The sequence below is a fragment of the Amblyomma maculatum genome, chromosome 3 (assembly GCF_055883805.1).
Source record: "Amblyomma maculatum isolate TAMU_Amacu chromosome 3, ASM5588380v1, whole genome shotgun sequence".
NCBI lineage: Eukaryota > Metazoa > Arthropoda > Arachnida > Ixodida > Ixodidae > Amblyomma > Amblyomma maculatum.
Genome location: NC_139346.1, coordinates 7,241,476 through 7,267,737, shown reverse-complemented (window position 1 = coordinate 7,267,737; position 26,262 = coordinate 7,241,476). Strand labels below are relative to the sequence as shown.

The window sequence follows — 26,262 nt, the reverse complement described above, 5'->3', positions numbered from 1 at the left end:
AAGCGACCAGAACGCCTGTACCTGTGAAATCAAACCTTTCAAGAAAGGGGGGTGTTGTGGGCGCCACTGACGACAGCTCCCCAAGCAGCAAGCTAACCAGGCGGACTGCCGGGAGACCCCGGCATGGGCGACCGCGCCAAGCAGAGCGAAAACGGGTGCCATTACCCGATGTATAAATAAACAGTTTTGCTTGTTATACCGCCTACGTCTACCACAGTACCGAAGAAATCCCACAAATAATTCATGGTACAGCTGGAACATCGACTGCACGGACACTCCCCATGACTTTCCCCCAATAAAGGCAAGTATGTGAGTAATTGGTGTCAGCCTTTTTTTCATTAATGAAATATGGGGAGTCCACGAAAGATTTCGGTCAATGATCACTCCCAGAAAGCGATGGCTGCTTTTGTAGGGTATTGTTTTACCATCAATGCGTACAGTGTAAGGTGACATGTTCTTGCGTATCAATGCAACTAGCAAACACTTTTCAGTTTATATCTGTAGACCTTGCAGGTGGAGGTAGGCTGCAACTATACGTGCCGCCTTTTGAAGCCTTGCTCTAACCAGTGGGCGAGTAACTCCTGATGCCCAGATACAGATGTCGTCTGCATAGATTGAAAGTTGCGCCGACTGTGGTATTAAGTCGACAAGCCTGACAAGAATAAGACTGAAGAGCGTTGGGCTTAGTACTCCACTTTTTATTAACAAAAGAAAAACGCTAACGACACATTCAGAAGAAAGAGGACACGGACAAGTCGTTAGCGCTTTGTCCTTTTGTTAAAAAATGCTGCACCAACTAGCCCAACAAAAAGTCCTTCTTGAGTATTAGTACTCCACCCTGTGGGACTCCAAGGGAAGTGAAATGAGAAGATGTTGGGCCATCCTCAGTCTGCATAAAGTAAGATCTGATGGATAAATAACTGCATATCCAGCAAAAAAACATGACCGCCAAGCTCGGCAGCTTCTACAGCGTCCAAAATGGCCTGGTGAGTGACGTCATATGCGCTCTTTATACACAGGAACAATGGTGCGGGTAAGCGCTTCAACATTTTTTGCCGTTGCACAGATGATACCAGGTTCACTACATTGTCAATTGAAGAGTGTCCATGTCGAAACCCAGACATTATATCCGAATATACGCGGTAGTGCTTCAGGTACCACTCAATACGTGCAAGCAGCATTCCTTCCAGTACTTTACCAATGCAACTAGCCAGTGCAATTGGACGGTATGATGTCAAGTCCAGAGGCGATTTGCCAGGTTTCAGGAGCGAACTAAACGACTGCACTTCCACTCGTCTAGAACAGTACCCTCGCTCCATAATTTGTTGTAATACAGTCGACGACTGATTTTTCGGACACCGAATTTTTCGGACATGCTTGATTATTCGGGCTTTTTCCCGGCCCCAGGACATACCTTATAAAGTCAATGTATTACGCTGCTCAAAATTTCGGACACGTTAAGGAGGGCTATTCGATTTTTCGGACATTCCAAGCGTCAGCCGGGCCAACTGCCACACATTTTGAGTGGTGTCGCCGCCATCTTGTTTGTTTACTTTTTCCTTCGATAGCCTCGAAACCGGTGCCGGCCTTGCGTGCCGCTCCTTATCTAAACACGCTGGATCGAGGCTATAATACAGTCGAACCCGGCTATATCGAACCCGGATATATTGAATTTTGGTTATATCGAACTCACGGAATATCCCCTTGAAAATCCCGTGTAAAAGTATAGGAAAGCTGCGTCATATATCGGACTTAATTTCACCGGTCGTTCGATATATCGAACTCCGTACCACGCACTGGAAAGTGTGCCTTCCCCAAAAACGATCGCATCACCCTTGGCCGTTTGCTGCGTGACGTTTTCAAGCCATGCGCGGAACGAATGAGGGGGAACAGTTCGGCGACGGCTGGTCTGGGCAGCGCCGCGCCCATTCCCCGAAGGCGCGCGCATCTGCAGTTATCGTTTCTCGCGCGCCAACACATGACGTTTGCAAGCCATGTGCGTGGGTGTGCCCATTTTTTTGCCGAGCTATCTCTGTCCTTCAGCACGCGCTACACATGCGCCAAGCCAGCTCAGCCAGTTTTCAGACAGACATGTCGGACGCTTTCTCTAGCGTGTGTTGCGAACCCTCTGCGCATGGCGGCTGACGTGGCTATGGCGCCTGCGGCCGTTAAGAAGCGGCAGCTCTCTCTTTGATTTTTTTTTTTGAGAGTCATCCTTTTTATTGTTGTGCTGTTCGAACGTTTCGCGGCGGCAGATTTTTTTTTTTTGCGGGAGTCGTTTATTCTGCATGTATGAATCAACGAAAGCACGTGGTCAGGTGCTGCAATCATGACGCCCGCCCCAAGCGCGGCCGTGCAATCAAGCCATCACAGGCACTCTGCCAAGTTCGCTCCCCGCCACCGCAGGAGCTATCAAAAGATAAACGCGCCCGGATGTTATCAGTGCGAAGCATCTTGGCACACTGCCAAGAAATGAGCTGTGGATGAGACCACCAAAACGGAGTGACGCTTGCCATCGACATGCAAGCGAGAACGTCGCGATTTTCTGCCGCAGCGACTCAGAAACCTTGTTTTGAGCTGCCGTGGTGGCTCGAGCGGCGAGAGGGACGCAGTTCCAACAAGTTTGAAATTTTTCGCTCTCTCGCTGAGATCGCTCAATCGCTTGCGTGTGAGCAAGCTGGCCTTTACGCATTTTTATTTTTTTTTTCAAATTCTCGGGTGCAAAAGTGGAGGGTGGGTTCATTATGCGAGTGGGTTGATTACGCGACAAATACGGTATCGTTTTTTTGCATTGTAAGTACCGTCACAAGCCGATTTCTGTATATCGAATTATCGATATATCGAACTATTTCGCGATCTCCTTCGAGTTCTATATATCCGGGTTCGACTGTATTTGCTTAGCAGCTTCCGTTTCCGGGACGTCGCTGCCGGAGTGCTTTTTTTTTTTTTTAGCGTGATCGCTTCTACTGTTTGTTCCTCTGTGTGTTTGCCGTGTAGGCTGTGGTCATGCTGATGCGAATACTACGTTCTGTTGCTACTGTGGCTCGCATTTTATTGAATCGTCTTCAGTTCTGTTTCCGGATTTTATAAGATTTTTTTTTTTTCGTGCAACGCAACAGCAAGAAGGCACTCAACGGAGTCGGTGTTGTGATTCAGTGTTTGGTGGTTGTGGTGTGCCTCGACAGTGGGAAAACCTACTCTGTCAATTTTCTTGGAGCACTTAGTACCCTCGCCAATGCGTGGAAGCCTGTAGCACCCACAACGCTGCGCAATTGCTTCTGCGACGCGGGATTTGTGCTGAATGACGAGTCTGCTGCCTTGGACGAGGAGAGCGTCGTCGAGCAGTTGTCAGGCAGTGAGCAATTCATTCACGACCTTCGCACTGCTGGTGTCGAAATTCCATCGGCCGTCTCGTTTTCAAAGTTCACAGACGTGGACCACCAGTTGGAACTGTGCTCTGGGCTCATAGATACAGGAATTATTTGCCAAGTGCTTGTGGAGTCTGAGAGCGAGGACGATGATGACTCACCTGCAGCAGCGCAGCCGACGCAAGCTGAGCTGATGCAACCGAAATTCAGGTGGACCTGTTAGCACGGAAGTAGAGCGTGGTGCAGAAAAGCATTCATGACTTTTTCCGGCCTCAAAGTAAATAACAGGCAATAAATTGAGCTTTTTTGGTGCACATTTGTTTTTTCGGACTGCCCGATTTTTCAGACATTTTCGTGGTCTGTTGAGAGTCCGAAAAATCGGTCATCGACTGTATTCCAAAAGAGCATGCCTAGCTTCTTGTCCAAGATTTCCAAGCGCAGTGTATGTCACACCATCAGGACCAAGCGATGATGACCGTCTGCAAAAAGCCAGCGCAGCGTCAAGCTCCTCCACAGAGAAGGGTCCATTCGTGAATCCCGTGAAGCTGGAACATCGTTGAAATTTAGCGTTGCTATTGGAGTCGATTGGCCTGCTACCCTAGTGTAGAAATCTTCAGCTACCTTGACCTCACCACGTCTTTGGTAGAGTGCGAGAGATTTGAATGGGTAGAGCTGTTGACAGGATGTTCGGAGACCACGAACGACATTCCAGATGCGTGATAAAGGCTTGCGGGGATCAAGCGTTTCACAGAATGACTGCCAACGTTTTGCCTGGAGGGCTTGAATTCTGTGCTAAATTTTTTTGTGCATGCGCCTCACATCTCTGAGGTCGAGGCGCAACTTCGTGCGTTGGTATCTACGCTCTGCCCTCCGATTTTTTGACTTTTTGAAAATGTGTGGTACTACTGTTGCCTGTGGAAGTGAGAAAGTTTATTTCAAGCAGACACTTGTGCCTAATCTCTCGAAAGGAAACTATTTAGCATCTCCAAAGACAGTCATACCATCGTGGACTGTAGTGTGCGTCCGAGTTCACCCATTGCCTTATAATGAGGACACCTTTGAAGCTCTAGTACAGCCTATTTATTCAGCGTGTGTTAAGAGGAATGTACTTGTGCTGCATTGTTTGATTTGTGTGGTGAACGGTCGTGAATGGTTGTAGGCGATGAATTCCTCCCCTGAGCCCGCTGCTCTGCCAGCTGGATTGAAACTTGCCTCCTGTGGACATGATATGCCCTCCACTGTGGCATCGGACGGAGTCGCTTCAACTGAACCTCTTCTGCCTTCGTCACCAAAAAAGACAGTTGCTTGCATGGTGAACGCCAGTCTCAGTAGTACTGAAAGCCAAGCCCTGGTGGACCTCCTACTGAAATACAAATCTGTTTTTGATTTCAAACAGGCCTCTGGACCAGCTTCTATTCCTGATTGTCGCATTCATCACATGATCGACACCAGTTCTTCCCGCCCGCTCCGCCAGAAACCTTATAGAGTATCAGCACCTGAGCACAAGATCATCAATGAACAAGTTTGAGAAATGCTCCAAAAGGGAGTCTTGCAGTCCATGGGAGGCTCCTGTAATTCTGGTGCACAAAAAGAATGGCACGTGGCAGTTCTGCGTGAATTATCGACGTTTGAACGCCATCACCGAGAAAGACGCGTATCCCCTTCCTCGCATAGATGACGCCATAGATTGCCTTTCTGCCCCCTCTTATTTTTCTTGCATCGATTTAAGTTCTTGACATTGGCAAATTCGTGTGCACCCTGATGACAAGAAAAAAACGACATTTGTCACGCCAGATGGACTTTTTGAATTTAATGTTATGCCCTTCGGACTTTGCAATGCGCCCTTTACATTTGAAAGGTTTATGGACATGGTGCTTTGTGGTCTAAAATGGGACATTTGTATGTGTTACCTAAATGACACAGCTATTTTGGGAAGACTTCCAGGGAACACAACAAATGCCTAGCTGTTGTCCTGGACTGTTTTTGTCACGCCGGCCGTATTCTTAATTATAAGAAGTGCCGGTTTGGCGAGCAGCAGGCAGTGGTGTTCAGACACCTTGTTGATGAACACGGAGTGCGGCCTGATCCCTAGAAAATGGAGCCTGTCGAATCGTTTAAGATGCTTATTTTCGTCGCTTTGTACACCGCTTTGCTGATATTGGCGCCCCGCTGACGAGTCTGTTACACAAAGACACTTCTTTCGAATAGACCTCCGAATAAGAAGCCTCTTTTTGTCAGCTCAAGTTTCTATCGACATTGCACCCCATTCTACGCCACTTCGATCCTGCAGTGCCAACAGAAGTTCACGCGGATGCGAGTGGGGTTGGCAATGGGGCTATTCTGATTCAGCGCTGCAATGATTGCATATGCAAGCCGTACTTTAAGCAAGTCCGAGCGGAACTACGCAGTTACTGAGCAGGAATGTCTAGCAGTGGTCTTTGGCATCCAGCAGTTTTGGTGGTACTTACACTCTCTGCTGGCTTGTCAACCTTTGGGATCCCAATGGTCATCTCACGCGATGGGCCCTTCGCCTCCAGGAGTATACCTTCGAGGTTGTGTATAAGAGTAGCCGACGCAGACTGTCTATCACGTCTTCCTCTGCCACCCCTGAATGCGACGCCAACAACTTCGACGATTACATTTCATTTGTGCAGTTTCCGGACCTTCAAGTGTTTAGATTGCAACAGCAAAAAGATCTGGGCCTCAAAACTCTCTACAATGCCCCACAGACCCGTTGAGGTGCCCGCCGTTTTTGTGTATGCGATGGTATCCTGTGAAAAAAGCACTATTCTTCAGTGGGCCCAATTTACTACTTGTAGTTCCCGGAAGCCTCTGTTCGTCTGTTTTGCGTGTACTGCACGACGATCCCACGTCTGGTCTTCTCGGATCGGCTTGGACGCTCTGCTGTGCACTTTTATCGGCCGAAGATGCAATCGTCCATTGAAAGATATGTGGCCAGTTGCACACAATGTCAGCGCCACAAACACCCTACAGTTGCTCCCACTGGGCTGTTGCACCCAGTGCCATTTCCCAGCATGCCCTTTGAGCAAGTCGGCACTGACCCTCTGGGTTCATTTCCAAAGCCTTGCTTTAGCAGCCACTGTACTGTCGCTTGCGCCGATTATCTTACTCTGCTCTGCGAAACGGCGGCTATCCCATCAGCCATGAGTATAGCCCTTGCTGTTTCTGCTTCGCTCAGTAATCTTACGCCATGGACCACCGTGACCAGGGCCATCAGTTCACAGCAGATGTTGTCGAGGAACTGCTAAATCTATGCGCAATGAGTTTTCACCACTCCACACCCTTCACCCTCAAAAGAACGACTTGGCATAAACAGGAAGTTGACAAATATGATTTCAATGTACGTGACTGCAGATTACAACAACTGGGATACCGTCCTGCCTTTTGTCACATGTGCTTTCAATACAATGGGTTGTAGCCCTTTCTTCTACACCTCGGCCACCATGTTACATCCTGAACACCATTTCGCCATTTTCCCTAAGTGATGAAACCTGCTTGTGTCTTGCAGAAGAAGCTTGACGACTGGTGCACCTGGAGACCATTGCTTCATAAAACCGCTCCAAGGAATGTTGCAACAGACATCGTCAGCACGTTACCTATGCTCCGGGCGATGCTGCCTGGCTTTGGCGACTGCTACGAAAGCATGGCCTTCACGAGAAATTGTTGGCTCACTACGATGGACCTTATGTGATCATTAACCCCATCAGTGATGTGACCTACGAGAATGCACGCCTCACAGCAACAGGCCGTCATTTGAAAAAAAAACTGAACTATCACACGTTGCACGCTTGAAGGTCTGCCACCCTCGTGAGACCTCGTAACTTGCCCGGCAGGCTTCGACTGCGCAGGGGGAAATGTAACGGGCTGCAAAGGATGAAAATGCACTAGGGAAGAAGAAAAAGTAAGTGGTGCACGTGCGGCTCCGTCATCTTCACATGATTCCGCAGTGATTTCTGTCGATTTTCACCGAAGTTCTTGCACCAGAAGTTTCGTGAAGTGGCAGGGAATTCGTGGATACCTGATTTTGAGGTGGGTCTTCATTTTTCAAGAATCTACAAGTACGTTTCTACCACGTGAACGCCGCCGCCGAACTAAGCCTAGGCGTGCACGCCAGACGCTAGCGCTAGCCAGAAACGCGCTAGTTCGGCGAGACGCCAACCGCCCTTCGCGCTGGGCGCAACACGAAGAGAATGGCAACTGATGAAATGGATAGCTCTGCGGAGGATTTACCACAAGCGTCGACTACAGAAGACGACACGGGTTGGAAAGTGGTGACCAGCCGGAGAACGAAGAAGGAACGCGCCCAACCTACTGCAAAAACTTTCACAACAAGCACAACATGCAAGCGACGGGCAGATGAGCTCTTCTCGCAAGCCTCCTAACATTAAGACCCGGGTGATAAGAGCCTCACGCATGCCACCCCTGCCGCAAGACAACATCAAGATAGTGCTTCGCCCAAAGGGCGGCTTGAACTTGCAAAAGATCGGACCTACCTTAGTGAGCAAAGCCATAATGGCAGCAGTTAATCTTGATCCACAGCAGACCACGGAGGACATAATATGTCCCAATATTACGCAGAACATCATGGTGGCGAGCACGCCCTTTCGAGAAAATGCAGACAAGTATGCGCAAATAAGGGCTATCCGAATAGCCTAAAAAGAGTACGCAGTCAGCGCTTACGAAACTGCCCCAAGCGACATCTGCAAAGGGGTAATCAGACACATCGATAGTGCTGACGATCACAGGACGATTGAAAACAACATTGTGAATGACCGCAACCCCTTGGCACTAGCGGCGAAAAGAATCAAGGACTCAGAATCAGTGATCATTGTGTTCGATGGTCTTCGCGTCCCAAACTTCGTTAGGTATGGACCCACACTGGTACCCTGCTACTTATATCGCAGACAAGTAGACATATGCTACGTATGCGGCAAACTCGGACATCGTGCGGACGTTTGCCCCAAGCCAAACTCAACCGAATGCAGGGGTTGCGGACTTCCTAACCCCACCTCATCCCATGTGTGCGATCCAAAATGCAACCTGTGCGGGGGCTTGCACGTGACGGCGGACAGGGTGTGTAGGAAACGCTATCTCATTCCATACGTAGTACGCGCACGACGACAACGAGCGCGACTGGAGCAACAAGAGGAAGTACAGCTAGTTGAAGAAGACAAGCAGCACGCGGCACGAAGCCGATCTAGGTCCAAGACGCCGACACGCAGCCGCTCCCGCTCTCAATCTAAAAGCTGCACACATGCGAGGACAAACGGAGGCGATGGCACGTGGGCGGACAAGGTCAGAGACGCTATCACGCCTCCAGAGAAAAGTGAATCCCGCAATCCTGATGAAGAGCGAATAGCTATGTTAGAACAGGAACTAAGAGAGCTAAAAGCCGCTTATACTAAGCTAACGCTCGAATTAACTGCAATGGGTAAAGCGAACAGCCGTAAACAAACGCTCACACCTGAGCCATCAACCGCTATCGAAATTCCCCAACTCGTTGAGACGAAGAGACATGAAGAACAAATCGAAGAATGCCCGCCTTCTAAGAAGCGCGCTTTAACGCAACCATGAAGGGCGCTATGAGCGCCATGAGCGAGAATATGAGGCTAATGCACGAGAGCATGGCGCGAATGAACGAGAAAATAGACATATTTAGCTCACGAGTACAGAAAATGTAAATGTATCTAAACAATACGGTAGTACCGGCAATGGCAAGGATGCGTTCACAACACATCGGTGCGCAAGGCCCACCTCGCGATGGTCTCACTGCAAGCGAAGGAGGTTACAACGGCCAACATGACAGTGCCGAATAAGACACGCAGTCTCCGTGTCTGGCAATGGAACTGCAGGGGGATCGCCTCAAAAATGGCGGTCCTCCTGCAGATGGTCAAATCAGAAGCCGAGAAACCACACGTCATCATGCTACAAGAAACACTCACAACCGAACTGGCCATTACGGGCTATACGGCCGAAGCCCACAGAAAAGAGCAGGGCAGAGGCGTCGCTTTACTAATTGGAAAGAAGATCCCGTACATTCGGCATGAGATCCGCCACACAGCCTGCTATCTAGAACACCTCACGATTGAGATCATACCAAACGACCACGTAGGGAACAAGCAAAGCATCTTCCTCACCAATCTGTACAGCAGCCCTAAGGATACGAGGCAAGGGTTTAGAGGCATTCTGGCAAAGATTGCGCACATCGCCAAAGACAGTCCGCTGATTATAGGTGGAGATTTTAATGCCCCACACCAGGCTTGGGGCTACGCGTATCCCTCTAGCAAGGGAAATCGTCTTCTCACGACAGCCTCCGATCTCGACTTCACGCTGATCACAGACCTGGAGACCCCAACCAGATGTGGCACTTCCACATGTCGAGACACCACACCAGACCTTACTTCTGTCCGGGGCCTAGAAAAATGTGCCTGGCACAACTCGGGAATAGACCTTGGGAGTGACCACTATATTCTCCGAATTGATGCAGAGATACCGGGAAAGAGGCAAAGGGAATACAAACTTATCGACTGGGACAAATTTCGTGCAATATGGGCGCAGCCATCCAACTCATCAGGAGCAACCACAAAGCACACGATAACGAGCTGGACCGAGCAGCTCAACGCAGACATCGCAGCCTCGGAACGGACAATTACCACGGACGTTAAGGTAGAGAGGATGGACAGTCGGCTAGCGAATCTTCTCGAAGCCAAACATTCCATTCTAGCCAGGTGGAAGGGTCAACGTCTTAACAGAAGACTACGAAGGAAACTTGCCGAACTCAACAAGACCATTGAACAATACTGCATGGTTCTCTCCCGACAACAATGGGATGAAGCCTGTAACTCCCTCAATGGGCAAATATGCAGAGGAAGTGGGTGGGGACTCATAAAACACCTCCTCGACGAACACGGAACAAAGTCCAAAACTATGCAACAGATCAGGCTAAGTAAATTAGTACATCGCGAGAAGCAAATCAGTACTGCCGAAGCCCTTCTGGATGACCTTGCCAAATGGTACTTACCGCTTAAATTGGGGCTACCCAGTACCTTAAAAAGGAAAAGCTGTGACGGTGCCCCAACCTCAGAGCTAGATACGGACTTCACAGAAAGCGAAGTACGCTTCGCAATTCACGAACTCAACAGTAACTCTGCAGCCGGCCCCGATGGTACCACAAATCGGGCTCTCCGAAACTTAGAGGACGACTCGTTCACGTTCCTAACGCAACGAATCAATGAAGTCTGGAAAGCTGGCCAACTACCTGCAGAGTGGAAGCATGCCAATACGATCCTCATCCCAAAACCGGGCAAGCTGCTGGGCCTACCCAACCTAAGGCCGATCTCACTGACGTCCTGCCTAGGAAAGCTAGCCGAACACGTCATCCTGAATAGACTATCGGAATACGTAGAAGAAAAGGAGTACTTCCCTTACAATATGATTGGCTTCAGGCCAGGTCTCTCAACGCAAGACGCTATGCTACTCATCAAGAAAAGTCTGTTGGATCGCCCCACACGAGACACCAAGGCGCTACTGGGACTCGACGTGGAGCAAGCTTTTGACAAAATCCAACATCAAGCCATTCTCAAAGCCATATCTGACCACAATCTCGAAACACGCTTCTACCACTACGTCAAGGCGTTTCTGCAGGATCGAACGGCCACTATCTGGATAGGCGAACACGTCTCGGAGAGCTTTAATCTGGGCGATAAAGGAATACCACAAGGCTCAGTACTTTCGCCATTCTTATTTAACTTGGCGATGACAAAGCTTTCTCGCGCATTGGGTGAAATTGCTGATGTGGAGCACACCATATATGCAGACGATGTTACCATCTGGAGCACCGGTGGCAGCGATGCGGAATTGGAAGGCGCATTCAAGAAGCCATCACGGTTACCGAGGCCCATCTTGTCCCAATGGGACTTCGCTGCTCTTCTAGAAAATCCGAGCTACTCATCTACCACCCCACAAGACCAGGGCGCCCGTCCAACGACTGGCGCAGACACCACACACCATGCATAGAGTTACACGACAGGGATGGAAATCGCATACCCACGGTCGATAAAATACGAATTTTAGGATTAATCATTCAAAGCAACGGGTCCAACTGGGCGATGCTTGACATCATGACAATCAAGATTGCAAACGTGATCCGGATGTTTCGGCGCATCATGAATAGGCACAGGGGACTGAGCGAGGACAACACTATTCAAATGGTCCATGCTTTTGTACTCTGTCACATCACATACGTGGCTGCAATGCTCAACTGGAAAAAGGAACATCAGAGAAGGCTTGAAGTACACATACGCCGAGCTTTCAAGACAGCGTTGGGGCTCCCCGATAATGCCTCCACTGAAATACTCTTACAGCTAGGAGTGCACAATACCCTTGCCGAAATCATCGAGGCACAGCACACAGCACAGACTGCATGCCTATCAAGCACCAAAGCAGGCAGAGAGATTCTCGTTAAGCTCGGCCTGAACACCATAGTAGAAAAGGAGTTACCTGCAGTTACCTAAAGTCGTACGAGAAGCAATCAAAGTGTCCCCCTTCCCAAGAAACGTACACCCGATCCACAATCAAGGAAGAAGGCTCGCCCACGCCAAAGCCCTCGCTGCAGACGCGGCACAGTTCCCCGACCAGACAGCTTTCGTGGATGCAGCGTACATACCGGGAAAGCATGCCTATTCGGTAGCAGTAGTCGACGGACACGGGCGTACGCACAACTCACTCACACTTTACACCAAGAAGCCAGAGGTAGCTGAACAAGCAGCGATAGCACTAGCTCTAAAAGACTCAGACTTCACAACTGTATACAGCGACTCTAGAGCAGCCACTCGAGCTTTCGCCAAGGGCGGGATAGACAAGACGACGCTACGGATCTTAGGCGGAAGTAACATCACCGATCACTCCATCGTATGGTTCCCGGCACATATGGGCAGCTTAGGGGGCGGCCTGCGGAATCTCAATGAGATCGCACACGAGGCGGCGCGAGGACTCATCGACCGCGTCCCTCCGGTTTCCCCTGCTACTCCACATATCGAGTACAGAGATCAATTATTCACGTACAACGAGCTCACTAAGCACTTTTATCTAGGCAGTAGAGCATTTCCCCTCCCGGATAAGAAATTAACCCGCAGCCAATTAGTAACGTTACGCTTGCTCCAAATGAACTTATACCCCAACCCCTGGCGCATGAAGCACATCGACCCAGACTACGACGGACAACATGTGTGTGAACGGTGCAGTGACCGTGTAGACTTAAACCATATGCTGTGTGGTTGCGCATCGAGCGACGCCTACGCCAAGAACAAGGAACGTTGGGATAAAGTTTTAAAAAGTGCTTCACTACATGATCAGCTTCGGGCTGTCCAGGAGGCCCGCGCGGCGGCGGAGAGCTTCGGGCTCTCTGTGTCAACGTGGGAGCTGCCCTCTACACCTGGCGCCTAGCCAAGTGTCCTCCAGGACCCCTACTGTGGGAAATAAAGTTTTACCAAACCAAATCAACGTGCAGAACCAGAGAGGACTGACTGCTGACACAGTGCCCCTGACGTCCCGTACGTCCAGTTTTTCACCAAAGCCTTCAGCGTAACAATACTTTTTGAAGCTCCAAGACGTCCCAGTTTTTAAATGTAGCAGCTCTCGCATACCGCTCTAGCCAGTCTTCAGGATCTTGACCCACGGTGCCGCTGAAAATGGGAGGCTGTCAGGGCTGCTGGATCACAATCGGTACCATAGACTGGGCCATTGTTGACAGTGGGGCCTTCCGGGGTCAAACAGGGTCGGGCAGCGGACCGTAATGTATTTGGGTTGGAGCCCTTAAAGTCAGCGGCTGGCTTGGTGACTTGTAGGCTGATCCTCAAGGGTGACAGGAACAAGGTTTTTGCTTGAAGGGGTAGATCGGAGCTCAAAGAGTAGCACCTTCACCAGATGTCATGAGAAGACAGGCGAAATAACACTAAAATCAACTCTTAAGTGGGCTAACTTGTGCCTGCAAAAGAACTGAACTCGGTGGTGGCAATAACAGCAAACGTGCTTGCTGGTCGTCGAATTACTACTCCGTCACATCGACAAATGCTCAATTTAAAGGCGGTGAGGAAACATCTAGATTAAGCCACAAATGATGACAAGCATAACCTGGAACATTGCAGAAACTCATGCAAGTGGCCAGAATCTTTAAAAATACAGTCGATGACCGATTTTTCGGACTCTCAACGGACCACGAAAATGTCCAAAAAATCGGGCAGTTCGAAAAAACAAATGTGCACCAAAAAAGCTCTATTTATTGCCTATTCTTCACTTTGAGGCCGGAAAAAGTCATGAATGCTTTTGTGCACCACACTCCGCTTCCGTGCTAACAGGTCCGCCTGAATTACGCTTGCATCAGCTAAGCTTGCAAGCGTAAAGCTTGCAAGCTTTAAATTCTAAAGTTAAAGCTCAGCTACTTTGGTCATCTGATGAGAAGAGAGGAGTCGCTGGAGAAAGATTTGATGTTGGGAAAGGTTGAGGGTCGCCGTAGAAGGGGTAGGCAGCGAACGCGATGGTTAGATGGCATTCTCGAGGCATTGCAGATGAAGCTATGTGATGTTAAGAAGATAGTGAGAGACCGGAAAGCGTGGCGTGACATGGTCCATAGGGTCACGAAGAGTCGGACACGACTGAACGCCTGAACTGAACTGAACTGAACAGCTAAGCTTGCGCCGGCTGCACTGCTGATCGTCGTCATCACTCTCAGATTCCACAAGCACTTGGCGAATAATTTCTGCATCTGTGAACCCAGCGCACAGTTCCAACTCGTGGTCCACGTCTGTGAACTCTCAAAACGAGACGGCCGATGAAATTTCGACACCAGCAGTGTGAAGGTCCTGAATGAGCTGCTCACTGCCTGACAGCTGCTCGACGACGCTCTTCTCGTCCAAGGCAGCCGACTTTATCATTCAGCACAAATCCCATGTGGGGAAGCAATTATGAGCGTTGTGGGTGCCATCGACTTCCACGCATCAGCGAGCATACTAAGTGCTCCAAGCAAATCAATAGAGCAGGTTTTCCCACTGTCTAGGCACACTACCACCGCTACCAACCACTGGATTACAACGCCGACTCCGTTGAGTGCCTTCTCACTGCCGCGTTGCATGCAAAAAAAAAAAACTCTTTATAAAATCCAGAAACAGCTTCTTGAAGAACTGAAGCCGATTCAATTAAATGCAAACCACAGTAGCGACAGAACGTAGTTCTCGCATCAGCACGACCGCGGTTTGGCCTACTCGCTACGCTCGGCAAACACGCAGAGGTTTGCTTGATTTAGCTTGATTGCTTCGACTGCAGTCGAAGCAATCAAGCTAAAAGAAAAAAAAAAAAAACACTCCGGTGGCGAGCAGCGACGTCCTGGAAACGGAAGCTGCTAGGCAAATAATATAGCCCCAATGCAGCGTCAGTTTAGCTGAGGAGCGGCACGAAAGGCCGGCACCGGTTTCGAGGCTATCGAAGAAAAAAGTAAACAAACAAGATGGCGGCGACACCGCTCAAAATGTGTGGCAGTTGGCCCGGCTGACGCTTGGAATGTCCGAAAAATCGAATAGCCCTCCTTAGAGTGTCCGAAATTTTGAGCAGCGTAATACATGGACTTTATAAGGTATGTCCTGGGGCTGGGAAAATGTCCGAATAATCAAGCATGTCCGAAAAATTGGGTGTCCGAAAAATCGCTCGTCGACGTAGATCTCGGCGCATACTGCGCAACAAAGAAAATGATAAAGCAGCATCTTGCGAAAGCGAGTATTAACAAGCAAATACATAATCGATCCATGCGCTAGAATCACAGTGATAGGGTCGCATGCTGGCGGCTGTCAAAAAAGAACAAATAAAAATTTGAATCGTTTGTGGCAGTATGCTCGATGATCGGCTTCGTCACAAGAGAACACGACGCAGTGGCGGCAATGGCGCATCACGTGCTCAGTGATGCCACAGGCGTAGGAAATCGGCAAGTTGTCCGGTGTAAGCCATGGTTGGAAATGTTAGAGGCGCGGCCAAAGTAGAAGTGTGCAGTGGCTGAAATTTTGAGCCCATGGCCCAACCTGGGACTGACACAATGGACCTGAGCCTGACCCGGCCCGATCTTGAAAAGGCCTGAGCCCAGCCCGACCCAGTCCTGCCTAGTGCTCATATTTAAGACCCAGGCCCAGCCCCGCCCATCATGCCAATTGCAGTTGAAGTGATGATACAGAAGGAAATAATGTCAGGACGATAAGTTTATCCAAGATCTTGAAATGTTGGGTTGTCACGTTTTAAATGACAAATTTGCTGAATATATAGTGGCAAAGCACATATGTAGAATTAGCTTGTGCAAAAACAACAATTCATGCCTGGAATTGAGACATTTGCAGTGCTCCTTGATAATGAACCTTGTTGCTATAACTTGTGGCTGGAATGAATAACACGATAGGAAGTTTTTGGTAAGTAGCCAGTTTGCTTCCCCAAAGGGGCTCTTAAACAAGGGGTTGATTTTGTGGCCAAGCAGCTCGCCTGTATCACCGTGTGCCTTTCAAGTCAACTTTTGGCAACAAGAAGAAATTGTTGCACAGCAGATGCACTGCATGCCTAAACATCGGCACAGCCTTTCTGCTCGCTCCCAAAGATCCTTTCACAGCAAAGAGGCGGGGAGAAAGGCGGCTCGACGCTGGGAAAGATTTCGGAGGATGCAGGGAAATTCTGTGCATTTTAGATGCTTATCACAGTACGACTGTATTCGTGCTTTCGCAAATGTTGTATGTGCTCATAATTGGGGTGTCCGGCCCAGCCAGGCATAACATACTTTGGCCTGGGCCTGCACTGAGGCCAAGGACGAGGGTTTCCAAGCAGCCCGTGCAGAGCTATAGGCCAAACAGCAGAAGTGGGGATATGACTTGAGGGGGAGATTGAAAAGAAAAAAAATGCTGGCAGCTGTTGGGCTATTTTGGTATAAGTAAGCGGTGCAGCAACGAGACGTGCTGCAACTGGAAGCACTGCAGTGGGAAGCAGGTGACAAACTGGCAGCATGGCCTCAGACCAGGATCATGTGTTGAAGGTCAGTGCCAGATTTGATGGCAGGCTCAGAACAGAAGGAAGCAGTGACAGCTGCCAAGTGACCTCCTCAGGGTCAAACTGCTTGATCTGGGCCATTATAGAAATGCTAGCCCCTTGTCACCAAGTTGATGTTGGTAACAGTCTCGGTCTGTGCTGAAGGCAACCAGGAGAAAACTCGGCAAAGCTCGCCATAGCTGTGGTACAGGTTGACAATGGAGGTGGGGCTTTTGGCAACAAGCATGTGAAATGCTTGTTAGGGGCGGCAGAAAGTTATGAGGTTAACAAGTTTGCAGGAATCAAGTAGATGCAGCTAGCACAGGACCGGGTTAACTGGAGGAGTATGGGAGAGGACTTCGCCCTACAGTGGGTATTGTCCGGCTGATGATAATGATGTGAAATGTGTCATCCTTAATGCCTTTCAGCACATGCTTGATGTGGTCAGCCTCTGTCTTGTATACACTGACGCACTTGCAGAGGTCGAGGACGTCTTTTATGTAGTTAGTGAAGCTTTCACTAAGCTGCTGGGCGCGACAGCGAATACGCTGCTCGGTGCAAAGTTTACGCATGGCCAGACGTTGGAAAATGTTAGTGAAGGCAGGCTTGGAAACAAACCAGGTGGCGGAGTTCGATTCATATTTTTCGAACTAGAGGTTGGAAACATCGGACGGCCAGTCCTCCACTTCATGGTCATCCGTACCACTGAAAATGGCAGGATCACGTTGGCAGGTTGTGGGTGAAGAAGCAGCTGGTTGCTTGGCGTTGTATAGGCATGGTGGTAGCAAGCATTCAACTCCAGGATGGTACAACCAAAGAATATAATGAGCTTTATTGGACGCGAGCTCATTTAGTAGGGCATAGAGAACCGCTTGCAAGTCTGGGCTCGTCCAGCTGGTGCTCGTGTCTTGTGCTGGGGCCAGGTCATCATCTTCTTTGCAAACCGAATATGTTTTTGGTTTTAACCTAAACCATCATTTGAAATTTCCTATGAAAGCATTGTTAAATCCCTACTCCAATTAGATGCCAAAAGCGCACATGGTTTAGATGACATATACCAAATGCACGGATTACATTATTCTTTCACATTGATAAAAAAAAAGAAAAAGTATTCTCCTATTCTTCCTTGTTATCAGTGGCTGTTAATACACATATCTCCTAGGTGAAGTGACTACAGAGGTCCTTCAGTTATCATCACAGAAATGGAGGTAAAAGCATTCCTCCATGACCTGACGGTGTTCGCTGTTGCTGTGCTTGCCGCCGATCTACCCAGTCCTGCTGACCGAGTCCTGCTGATCTGATCAATAAACCCCCATCTTATATTTGGTGGAGCTGCCGGTTACGATCTATCCTCTCGCCCTGGAACTCTGCAGCCGCACATTACCACCTCCTGCGATGCCTGAGGACGTTAACCACCAAGCCGTACAAGTTGGCTCGGCCATTATCCACCCCGGCTCCCTCCGCCAGCGAGACCCCGCCATTTTCAGCGGCACTGACGACCATGACGTCGAGGACTGGCTCACATCCTATGAGCGAGTGAGCGCTTATAACAAATGGGACGCGGAAACGAAATATAGAAACGTGATATTCTATCTTATCGGCGTAGCAAATCTATGGTTTCGCAACCGTGAAGCGGACATTCCATCATGGTCCGTGTTCAAAGCTAGCTTCGCTGAAGTTTTCGGCCGTCCGGCCGTGAGGAAACTCCGCGCTGAACAGCGCTTGCGTGCGCGGTCTCAGCAGGTTGGTGAAAATTTCACAAGTTATATCGAGGACGTCGTCGACTTGTGCAAGTGTGTGAACGCACGATGTCAGAGGCCGACAAGATTAAGTACATTCTGCAAAGCATTGATGACGACGCCTTCCAGATGCTGAATGCTCGAGATATCCGCACCATCACAGAAGTGGTCGCACTGTGACAAAGTTATGATGAACTGCGCAAACAAAGGGCCATAACTCGCGCGAACACCATGCACTCTGAGTCTCTTGCTGGCCTGACAGATGCAGTTGATTATTCTGCGCTGCTGCCACAAATCAAGAGCTTCATTCGGGAAGAAGTTGCTCGACAGCTCTCCCTTATGTCCTGCCATGAAGAGCCTTCCTCACACCTAGCTCCCAGTTTGCGCCAGATTATTCAGGAACAAGTAGCTGAATCTCTTCCTCCAGCCCCTCAATCTATGCCTGTCTCAGCCCCCTTGACATATGCGGCTGTTGCTGCCCGACCACCACCTACGTATGCTCCGTCGCAACCTGCCTACGTTCAGCCGCCTCCTGGTCCTGCTTGAGGACCTGCGCAGTTTATTCGACCAGCCCCAAGACCGCGCAACCCCTGGCGCACGACAGATAACCGCCCAATTTGTTATAGTCGAAACCTGCAATAACGAAATCGCCGGGGATAGCAAAAAAATTCGCTTTCGCGAGAATTTCGTTGCCGCGAAAATGAGACAGAAAATATAGAAAACAGCCCGCAAAAAGAAAATTTATTGCCAAAAGGCAGTCAGCTTAATTTCCCTTGCAGCGACTTCATGGTTCTATTCTCACACTGCAAGAAGTGATCCATTGCCACGTCGTGTGCGCCTAAGAACGACCGGATCGTGTCAAAGGCGTCCAACACATTCCTCGGGTTTACCGTCTCTCCATGTTGTGGACCTTGGTCCTCGGTGTCGTCAGTTTGCAATGATGGCAGCCTTCTCTTGCAGAGACAAAAATCTTCGTTTTTTGGCTGGCGGAGACATCTCAAACGCAAACGTGCGGACTGCTGCTCATACACACCGCCACCACACACAACGAACACATGTGCACCGCTCGCAGGCCTAAAAGTGCAGCGCTGATGATCTAGTGTCGCCCCCTGATGGTGTCGCTGCGAGGCTGCCTTCCCTGAACCATAGCCTCCTCTATTTTTTTGTGCCTGCCGGATGCGCCCTCCGCGGCCGTCGACGCGACTCTGCTGCTACGCCACTTAGCGCCGAGTGGTGGCGCTAGTCACGTTGGGGTTCGTCTGCATTCGCCGCGGCTGCACCACGCAGTCGCTCCGTCGCGCGCGCGCGTATTTTGATCCTTATACACTCATGATTCACTCTCTTTGGCTCACACGTGCAAAAACGTAACCTTGCTGGCGTTCGTTATTGTGACAGCACTGCTTAGACGCTAAATTCATGCGTCAGGGACCCAAAAATCGGTGACGATCAACGCATGCGGTACCATCTGCTCCCTTCCAACAGTGAGCCAAGAATTGTTTTGTCTGGATAGCAATAATGTTATTTGTAGCCCGCCTAAATCTGCCTGTGGTGTACTCTGTCTATAATTCGATCAATATTAGGGGTCGCATTTTCTCAGACTGCCAGCCCTTAGTTTTGTTGTTGTGCTTGTGCTCGATGAACTTGTGCTTGCACGGAACTTTTTAAGTATACGATTGTAATATCAAAGCGCATTATTAAGCCGCTGACAGTTGCCTTGCAGGTACTTAATGGCATACTGCTGTGTGCCACGTTGCCGCTCAGGTGGGAAAAGCAAGATTCCAGGAATCTCGTTCCAAGAAATTCCGGCGGACACAGCGCTACGGGAGCAGTGGTTGAAAGCCATATGGAGGGACAACTGGGTGCCGAAAACAACCTCAAGTTATTCAAGAGTGTGTAGCCGGCACTTCAAGGAAACCGATTTGCGGAGGGCAAACGGCGCCGCCTCAAGAAAGGTGTAGTGTCCTCCTTGTTTCCAGAATACCCTTCGCACATGAAGCCAAGGCAGTTACATCAAAGGAGTACAGAAAGCATCAGGAAAAGGGCGTTTCCGAAAACCAACGAAAAGGAACCTGAACCGGCTACAATTAAAGCGGCAGCAGTTCCAGGACGGCACACAAGCAGAAATGTCAGAGGACGATTCTCAGGAGGCCAGCCCGTCTTATCCAGAAAGAGATGAACAGGCCAAACCTGAAAATGAAAAGGAACCACAGGAGGCTCCAAATAGTACACATGCGAATTTTTCACACCAAGCAATTCAAGTGAATGTTGGAGTGTCCAGCTTACTTGCAAATGAAAGAGCAAGATCGAAACGCAGAGGAAGGGGTCTCAAAAAACTGGTTGAAAAGCTTCGACGCACTGTAGACCACTACAAAACAGAGTTTGAAAAATTGAAAAATGATTGCAATTTCGGTAAGCTATTCGGCTATTACACTGGGCAGGAAATTCACAGAAAAATGCGGAACCTGCTTCACGAGCGGCGCGCGACCATCAATGCGCCCTTGAAACTGCATGCACAGCACCCGTACGTGAGTGGCGCCCCCACCACGATGAGTGGTTGCGTCGCGCAACTGCAGCGACGGAGCGCTCCCATTGTTCGCTCCGGGATCCGGCAGGCACAGAAAAAATAGAGGAGGCTATGCCTGAACATAGCCTCCGAGATAAACAACCACGCGGAACCGATCACAGAGGACACGCGCTGCGCCGGTATGGTGGCTAGCACCGGCTCAAGGTGGCTAAAGTTTTTAAAGTTGTTCCGGCTGCAAGGTTGCCAGGCGCCAATGCTCTCGCTGTAGCCACGCAAGCGCGCTATTGCAGTTTGCTCAATTTGAGTGCTTTTTTGACGCTGTTATTCATAATATGGGAGACAGTATGCGGACCGACGCTGCAGCAAATTTCGTTATCGTGGGATTGCGGTACAAAAATGTTTTGTTACCGAGAGATACGAAATACATTGGCCCCTATGGGCACTTGCCAGGATCTCGGAAATATTTCGTTGCGGCGAGAATTTCGTATACTCGAGATTTCGCTATCGCGGGTTTCGACTCTTGCGGACTGGCTGGACATATTTTTCGTTATGGTCAAAACCGTCTCCCAGTGTCGGCACCACCTACTCATGGTTCTGGGTAGTGGTCTTCGACGCCTCAGTATTCCGCGCCTACTGAGCCTCCAGCCAGCCGTCATTTCTCCCCAGACTGCTCAGCCATGACCAACCGCCGTTCACCGTCGCCGCGACGCCGCTATATCTCTCCGATGCGAAGTCGACAGAACGCTTCATGTGAGGAAAACTAGAGGCCGCAGTTCCTGAGGCGAGAACTGCGACCCCGTCGAACTTTTAAAGTCCTCATCTGTCGCCGGCCAACCTTATTGAAGTTTTCGTCGAGGGCGTTGCTGTCATGGCTCTAATTGACACTGGTGCTGCGATTTCAGTTATGGATGCAAAACTATGTAGCTCTTTAAAGAAAGTGAAGACGCCAATTGCAGGGCTTTCGCTGCGAACGGCCAGCGCTCAGCATATCAAGCCCTTAGCAGCGTGCACCGCTGGAGTAGTTATCCAGAACTGCCTTTATACCATTGAGTTCGTCGTGCTGCAAAGTTGCTCACACGCTGTTATTCTAGGCTGGGATTTCCTGTCGCGTCACGCTGCTATTATCGATTGTGCTCGAGCTGAAGTGGGATTTTCGACTTTGCCCGATGCCTTACCAGATGCTGATCCACGAAATTCCTGTGCTAAAGCCCTCGTCACCGAAGATATTGACCTTCCTCCCTGCTCTTCTGTGCTTGTTCGTGTCGCTTGTACCTCAGTTAGCGATGAGGCCGTTCTCTTCACACCAGCCCATACTTTCCTGCGCCGCAAGTGTTTTCCATTGCCCTACGCTGTGCTCGCTATTTCCGCTGGCCTTTCCATGTTATGGGTCTCTAACCCATTTAACTCCCCTACTGCTTTGCGCCATGGTGAATGCCTCGGCAGTATCCAGCCAATCGCATCTCTTCTGATCTCTGAGGAACCTGACGACGCGTCGCACTCTGCCGTGAATGCGTTCAGCCCCCCTTCACCTGCGCCCGCTCCTCGCTCTACAGACTTCTTCCTCCGCTCCATCGACGCCGATATTCCTCCAGCGCAGCGCACTCAGCTTTTGAACTTACTACATCACTTTCGCTCCTCCTTCGACTCTCATCAAAGTTGTTTGGGTCAAACTGCTACAGTCACTCATTGCATCGACACCGGCACCCACGCACCACTGCGACAGCGCCCCTATCGTGTGTCTGCAACCGAACGCCAGGATATCAAAGAGCAAGTCGACCTAATGATTCAGAATGGCGTGATTCAGCCCTCGGTAACCTTCTTTCATTTCAGTTGTCCCAACATGAGAAAACCGGTCGAGCACTTTGCTCAGTACTAAGCAAGCAACATGTACCTGGGCAAAGCCAATGAAGAAAAGTTGCTCAGCTGTCCATTCCAGCCCAGGCAGTTGCCTGTCCTTGCCCTCCCGGGACTCGCTCTCAAAGGCCTGCACACAGATAGAGCCACTGGCTGTTGAATCAAGGAAGCCCAGGCAATGCAATAAGTAGAATAAGAGCACACAATTCTTTTGGTGTTCTACTGCTGCTCAATAATGTAGCACAGCTTTTTTGCTAATGGCACACAAAGTTAATGCCGTTTCTGCAATTTAAAGACAGATTCAAGCAAATGTAAGAAACGAAGTATGCCACAATGCAAGGATAAGATCCCTCTTATAATTATCAAATATAGGCCCTAGCTGTAGCGCTGTTTACATTGACCAGGCCCAAATGATGACAGGCCTAGAGAGAATGCGGCACCCCTGGTCTCTGACACTCGCTCAAACTTATCCTTGCTTTGTAGAACACACCAACATACCAACAGTCATGACCCTTTTAATGCTCCTTCAAGTCAAGAAAATCCCACTGGATTTACATATTAATCTATGACGTAAGCACGATGCAATGGGCCGACTGGGGGTGAAAAGTAGGCTTAGCTCCCATAGGGATACATGGAAGCAAAATATTCCAAAGCAGTTTTCTAATTTCATAGGGCACCTATGATGTCGTTATTCAGTACAGAGCAACCATGAACGCCCTGGAATAGATCATGGAAGTGTGAAAACTCATTACCGAAGCAAACTATTTTTCGACAAGGTAAGTTGTTGGGCGAGTTGGTGACGATGTTCCATATCTACAGCGCGATAAACGGGACAAGAGAACACAATAACGACAAACACAGCGCTGTGTTTGTCGTTATTGTGTTCTCTTGTCCCGTTTATCGCGCTGTAGATATGAAACTATTTTTAATACACTGCGAAACGTATGGGGGTGCTAGTTGAGAGGGCGACCCATAGTAATACCTGTAAACACAACCTACCGCAACATTTTGCTCGATTCAGCAGTGTTGAACCCTTCTCATTTTTTGGTGAACATCTTGTACGACGTCCCGACTTCATGTTGAATGACACACTACATTCTCTTGCAAGTAATGCAAGTCTGACGACTTGCGGGACCGCTCACAGCACGATAAACTGACCGCGCACAGCTGCAGACGACCATGCATCACTGGCGCTGTCGTCAGCAGACGTTCCGGGGCTGGAGGCGGCCGCAGTGGGTATCGCCAGCTACGCTGTCGTCTGCTGCAATGCGCGAATCTCGTTCGGTTCATATTGTCGTATGGCGTTTGACAACTGCTTTTTAAATGTAATTCTGTCTAGGACGTATCACTGGAGCGAGAGTATTATCAAGCTTATTTACCCTATGCGGCAGCACATCAGAGTGTAAGCAAAACTGCGCGATTCGCTGCACCCATGCTTGCTTTTTGGCAGTGTTTGGATCCATAACACAGGTTATTTGGGGAGTTTTAAAAGTAGACTGCCTCCATAATGATGCACCATACTTCATCACACACTTCTTCAAAGCGCTGGTCAACGTTTAATGACCAGCCACCACTTCTGATGTTCTGCAAAATGAGAAAAATGTTCCGGTAAGTTGTGTTTACATGTATTTCTACGGGTTGCCCTCCCAACTCACACCCTCACATGTTTCGCAGTCAGTTCAGTTCAGTTTAGTCGTTCAGCCGTGTCCGACTCTTCGTGACCCTATGGACCATGTCACGCCACGCTTTCCGGTCTCTCACTATCTTCCTAACATCACATAATTTCATCTGCAGTGCCTCCAGGATGCCGTCTAACCATCGCGTTCGCTGCCTACCCCTTCTCCGGCGACCCTCAACCTTTCCCAACATCAAATCTTTCTCCAGCGACTCCTCTCTTCTCATCAGATGACCAAAGTAGCTGAGCTTTAACTTTAGAATTTGACCCTCCAATGAGCGGTCAGGGTTTATGGTCGACAATATCGACTGATTTGATCTTCTGGCAGTCCAAGGAACTCTCAAGAGTCTTCGCCAGCACCACAATTCAAACGCGTCAATTCTTCGGCAGTCAGCCTTTTTCACAGTCCAACTCTCGCATCCATACATCACAACTGGAAAGACCATAGCACGAGTTATACGGATCTTGGTTGGCAGACTAATGTCTCTGCTCTTTACTAGGCGGTCAAGGCTAACCATTGCTCTCTTTCTCAGAAGCAGGTGTCTCCTAATTTTATGGCTGCAGTCTCCTTCCGAGGTAATCTTGGAGCCCAATGAAGAGAAAATCTGTCACAGCTTCCACTTCTTGTCCCTTGATGCTCCAGGACTTGATATGGGCAAGACGTCATGATTTTTGTATTTTTAATGTTCAGTTTAAGCCCAAACTTCTCACTCTCTTCTTGTACGCGCATCAGAAGTCTGTTGTGTTCCACTTCACTTTCTGCCATTAAAGTGGTATCATCCGCATATCTAAGGTTGTTGATACGTTTTCCAGCAATCTTCACTCCAGCTGAAGACTCGTCCAGACCAGCCTTCCTCATGATGCACTCTGCATATAGGTTAAATAGGCAGGGCGACAGTATGCAGCCTCGCCTCACTCCTTTCTCAATCGGAAACCAATCAGTAAGACCACGCCCAGTTCTGACTGTGGCCTCTTGCCCTTCATAAAGGTTCCTGAGGAGACAGATGAGGTGAATTGGAACTCCCATCTCTTGGAGAGCTTGCCACAATCTGCTGTGATCTACGCAGTCAAACGCTTTCGCATAATCAATAAAGCAGAAGTAGATGGGTTCTCTCTTGCTTTTTCCATGATCCAGCGAAGGTTGGCAACTTGGTCTCTAGTTCCTCTGCCCTTGCGAAACCCAGCTTGCACGTCCGGAAGCTCCCGATCCACATACTGCTGCAGCCTACCTTGGAGGATTTTTAACATCACCTTGCTAGCATGCGAAATAAGCGCGATCGTGCGGTAGTTGGAACAATCTTTGGCACTGCCTTTCTTTGGAATGGGGATGTAAACTGACCTCCTCCAATCCTGTGGCCACTGCAGGGTTGTACAAATCTTCTGACATAATGTATGCAGAATGTTAACAGCGTCATGGTTGATGTTTTGAAGCAACTCAGCTGGAATGCCATCAATTCCGCTAGCTTTGTTCTTAGCAAGGCTGGCTAAGGCCCATTCAACTTCACTCTTCAGGATGCCCGGCTCGAGATCAGTAATCACAACCGTCTTATGTTTCGCAGTACTATTGTAAAAATACTTCGCCTCGGTAATGAGATTTCATATTTTGACGATCTGTTCTAGGATGTTCATAGCTGCTTTGCACCGAATAACGACATCACAAGTGCCCCGTGAAATGAGAAAACTGCTTGGGAATATTTCGATTCCATGTATTCCTATGGACGCTAACCCTATTTTTCACCCCAGTCGGATGGATGAATGGATGGAATATAGGAGCGTCCCCTTTGAAACGGGGTGGTAGCAGTAGCTATCATGCTCATTTTTCTCCATATATCTTAATTATTGATTTAGAATGGTTAACTAAACCATCATTCTATTTCTTAAATTTTTTGTTTCTACATTACTAACATTATGTCACTTCTCTGCTTTTAAGAGTCGTTTTTTGCTAGTTTCCACCACCGATTTATTCACCCGGCCGTTATCTCTAAACCCCAGAGCTTCAGGAACAGTGATTGCGCCTGCATCAACTTCCGGATG

General features: G+C 49.2%; 1 protein-coding gene across 1 annotated transcript in view; it reads right to left on the bottom strand.

The window, feature by feature from the left end:
• LOC146194177 (endothelin-converting enzyme 2-like) overlaps positions 1-26,262 on the bottom strand; it is a 300,553-nt gene that overhangs the window by 25,991 nt on the left and 248,300 nt on the right. Inside the window, exon 15 of the mRNA XM_084597281.1 lies at positions 22,591-22,683. Within this exon, the coding sequence (XP_084453407.1) occupies positions 22,591-22,683 (93 nt within the window). The remainder of the gene's footprint in view (positions 1-22,590; positions 22,684-26,262) is intronic.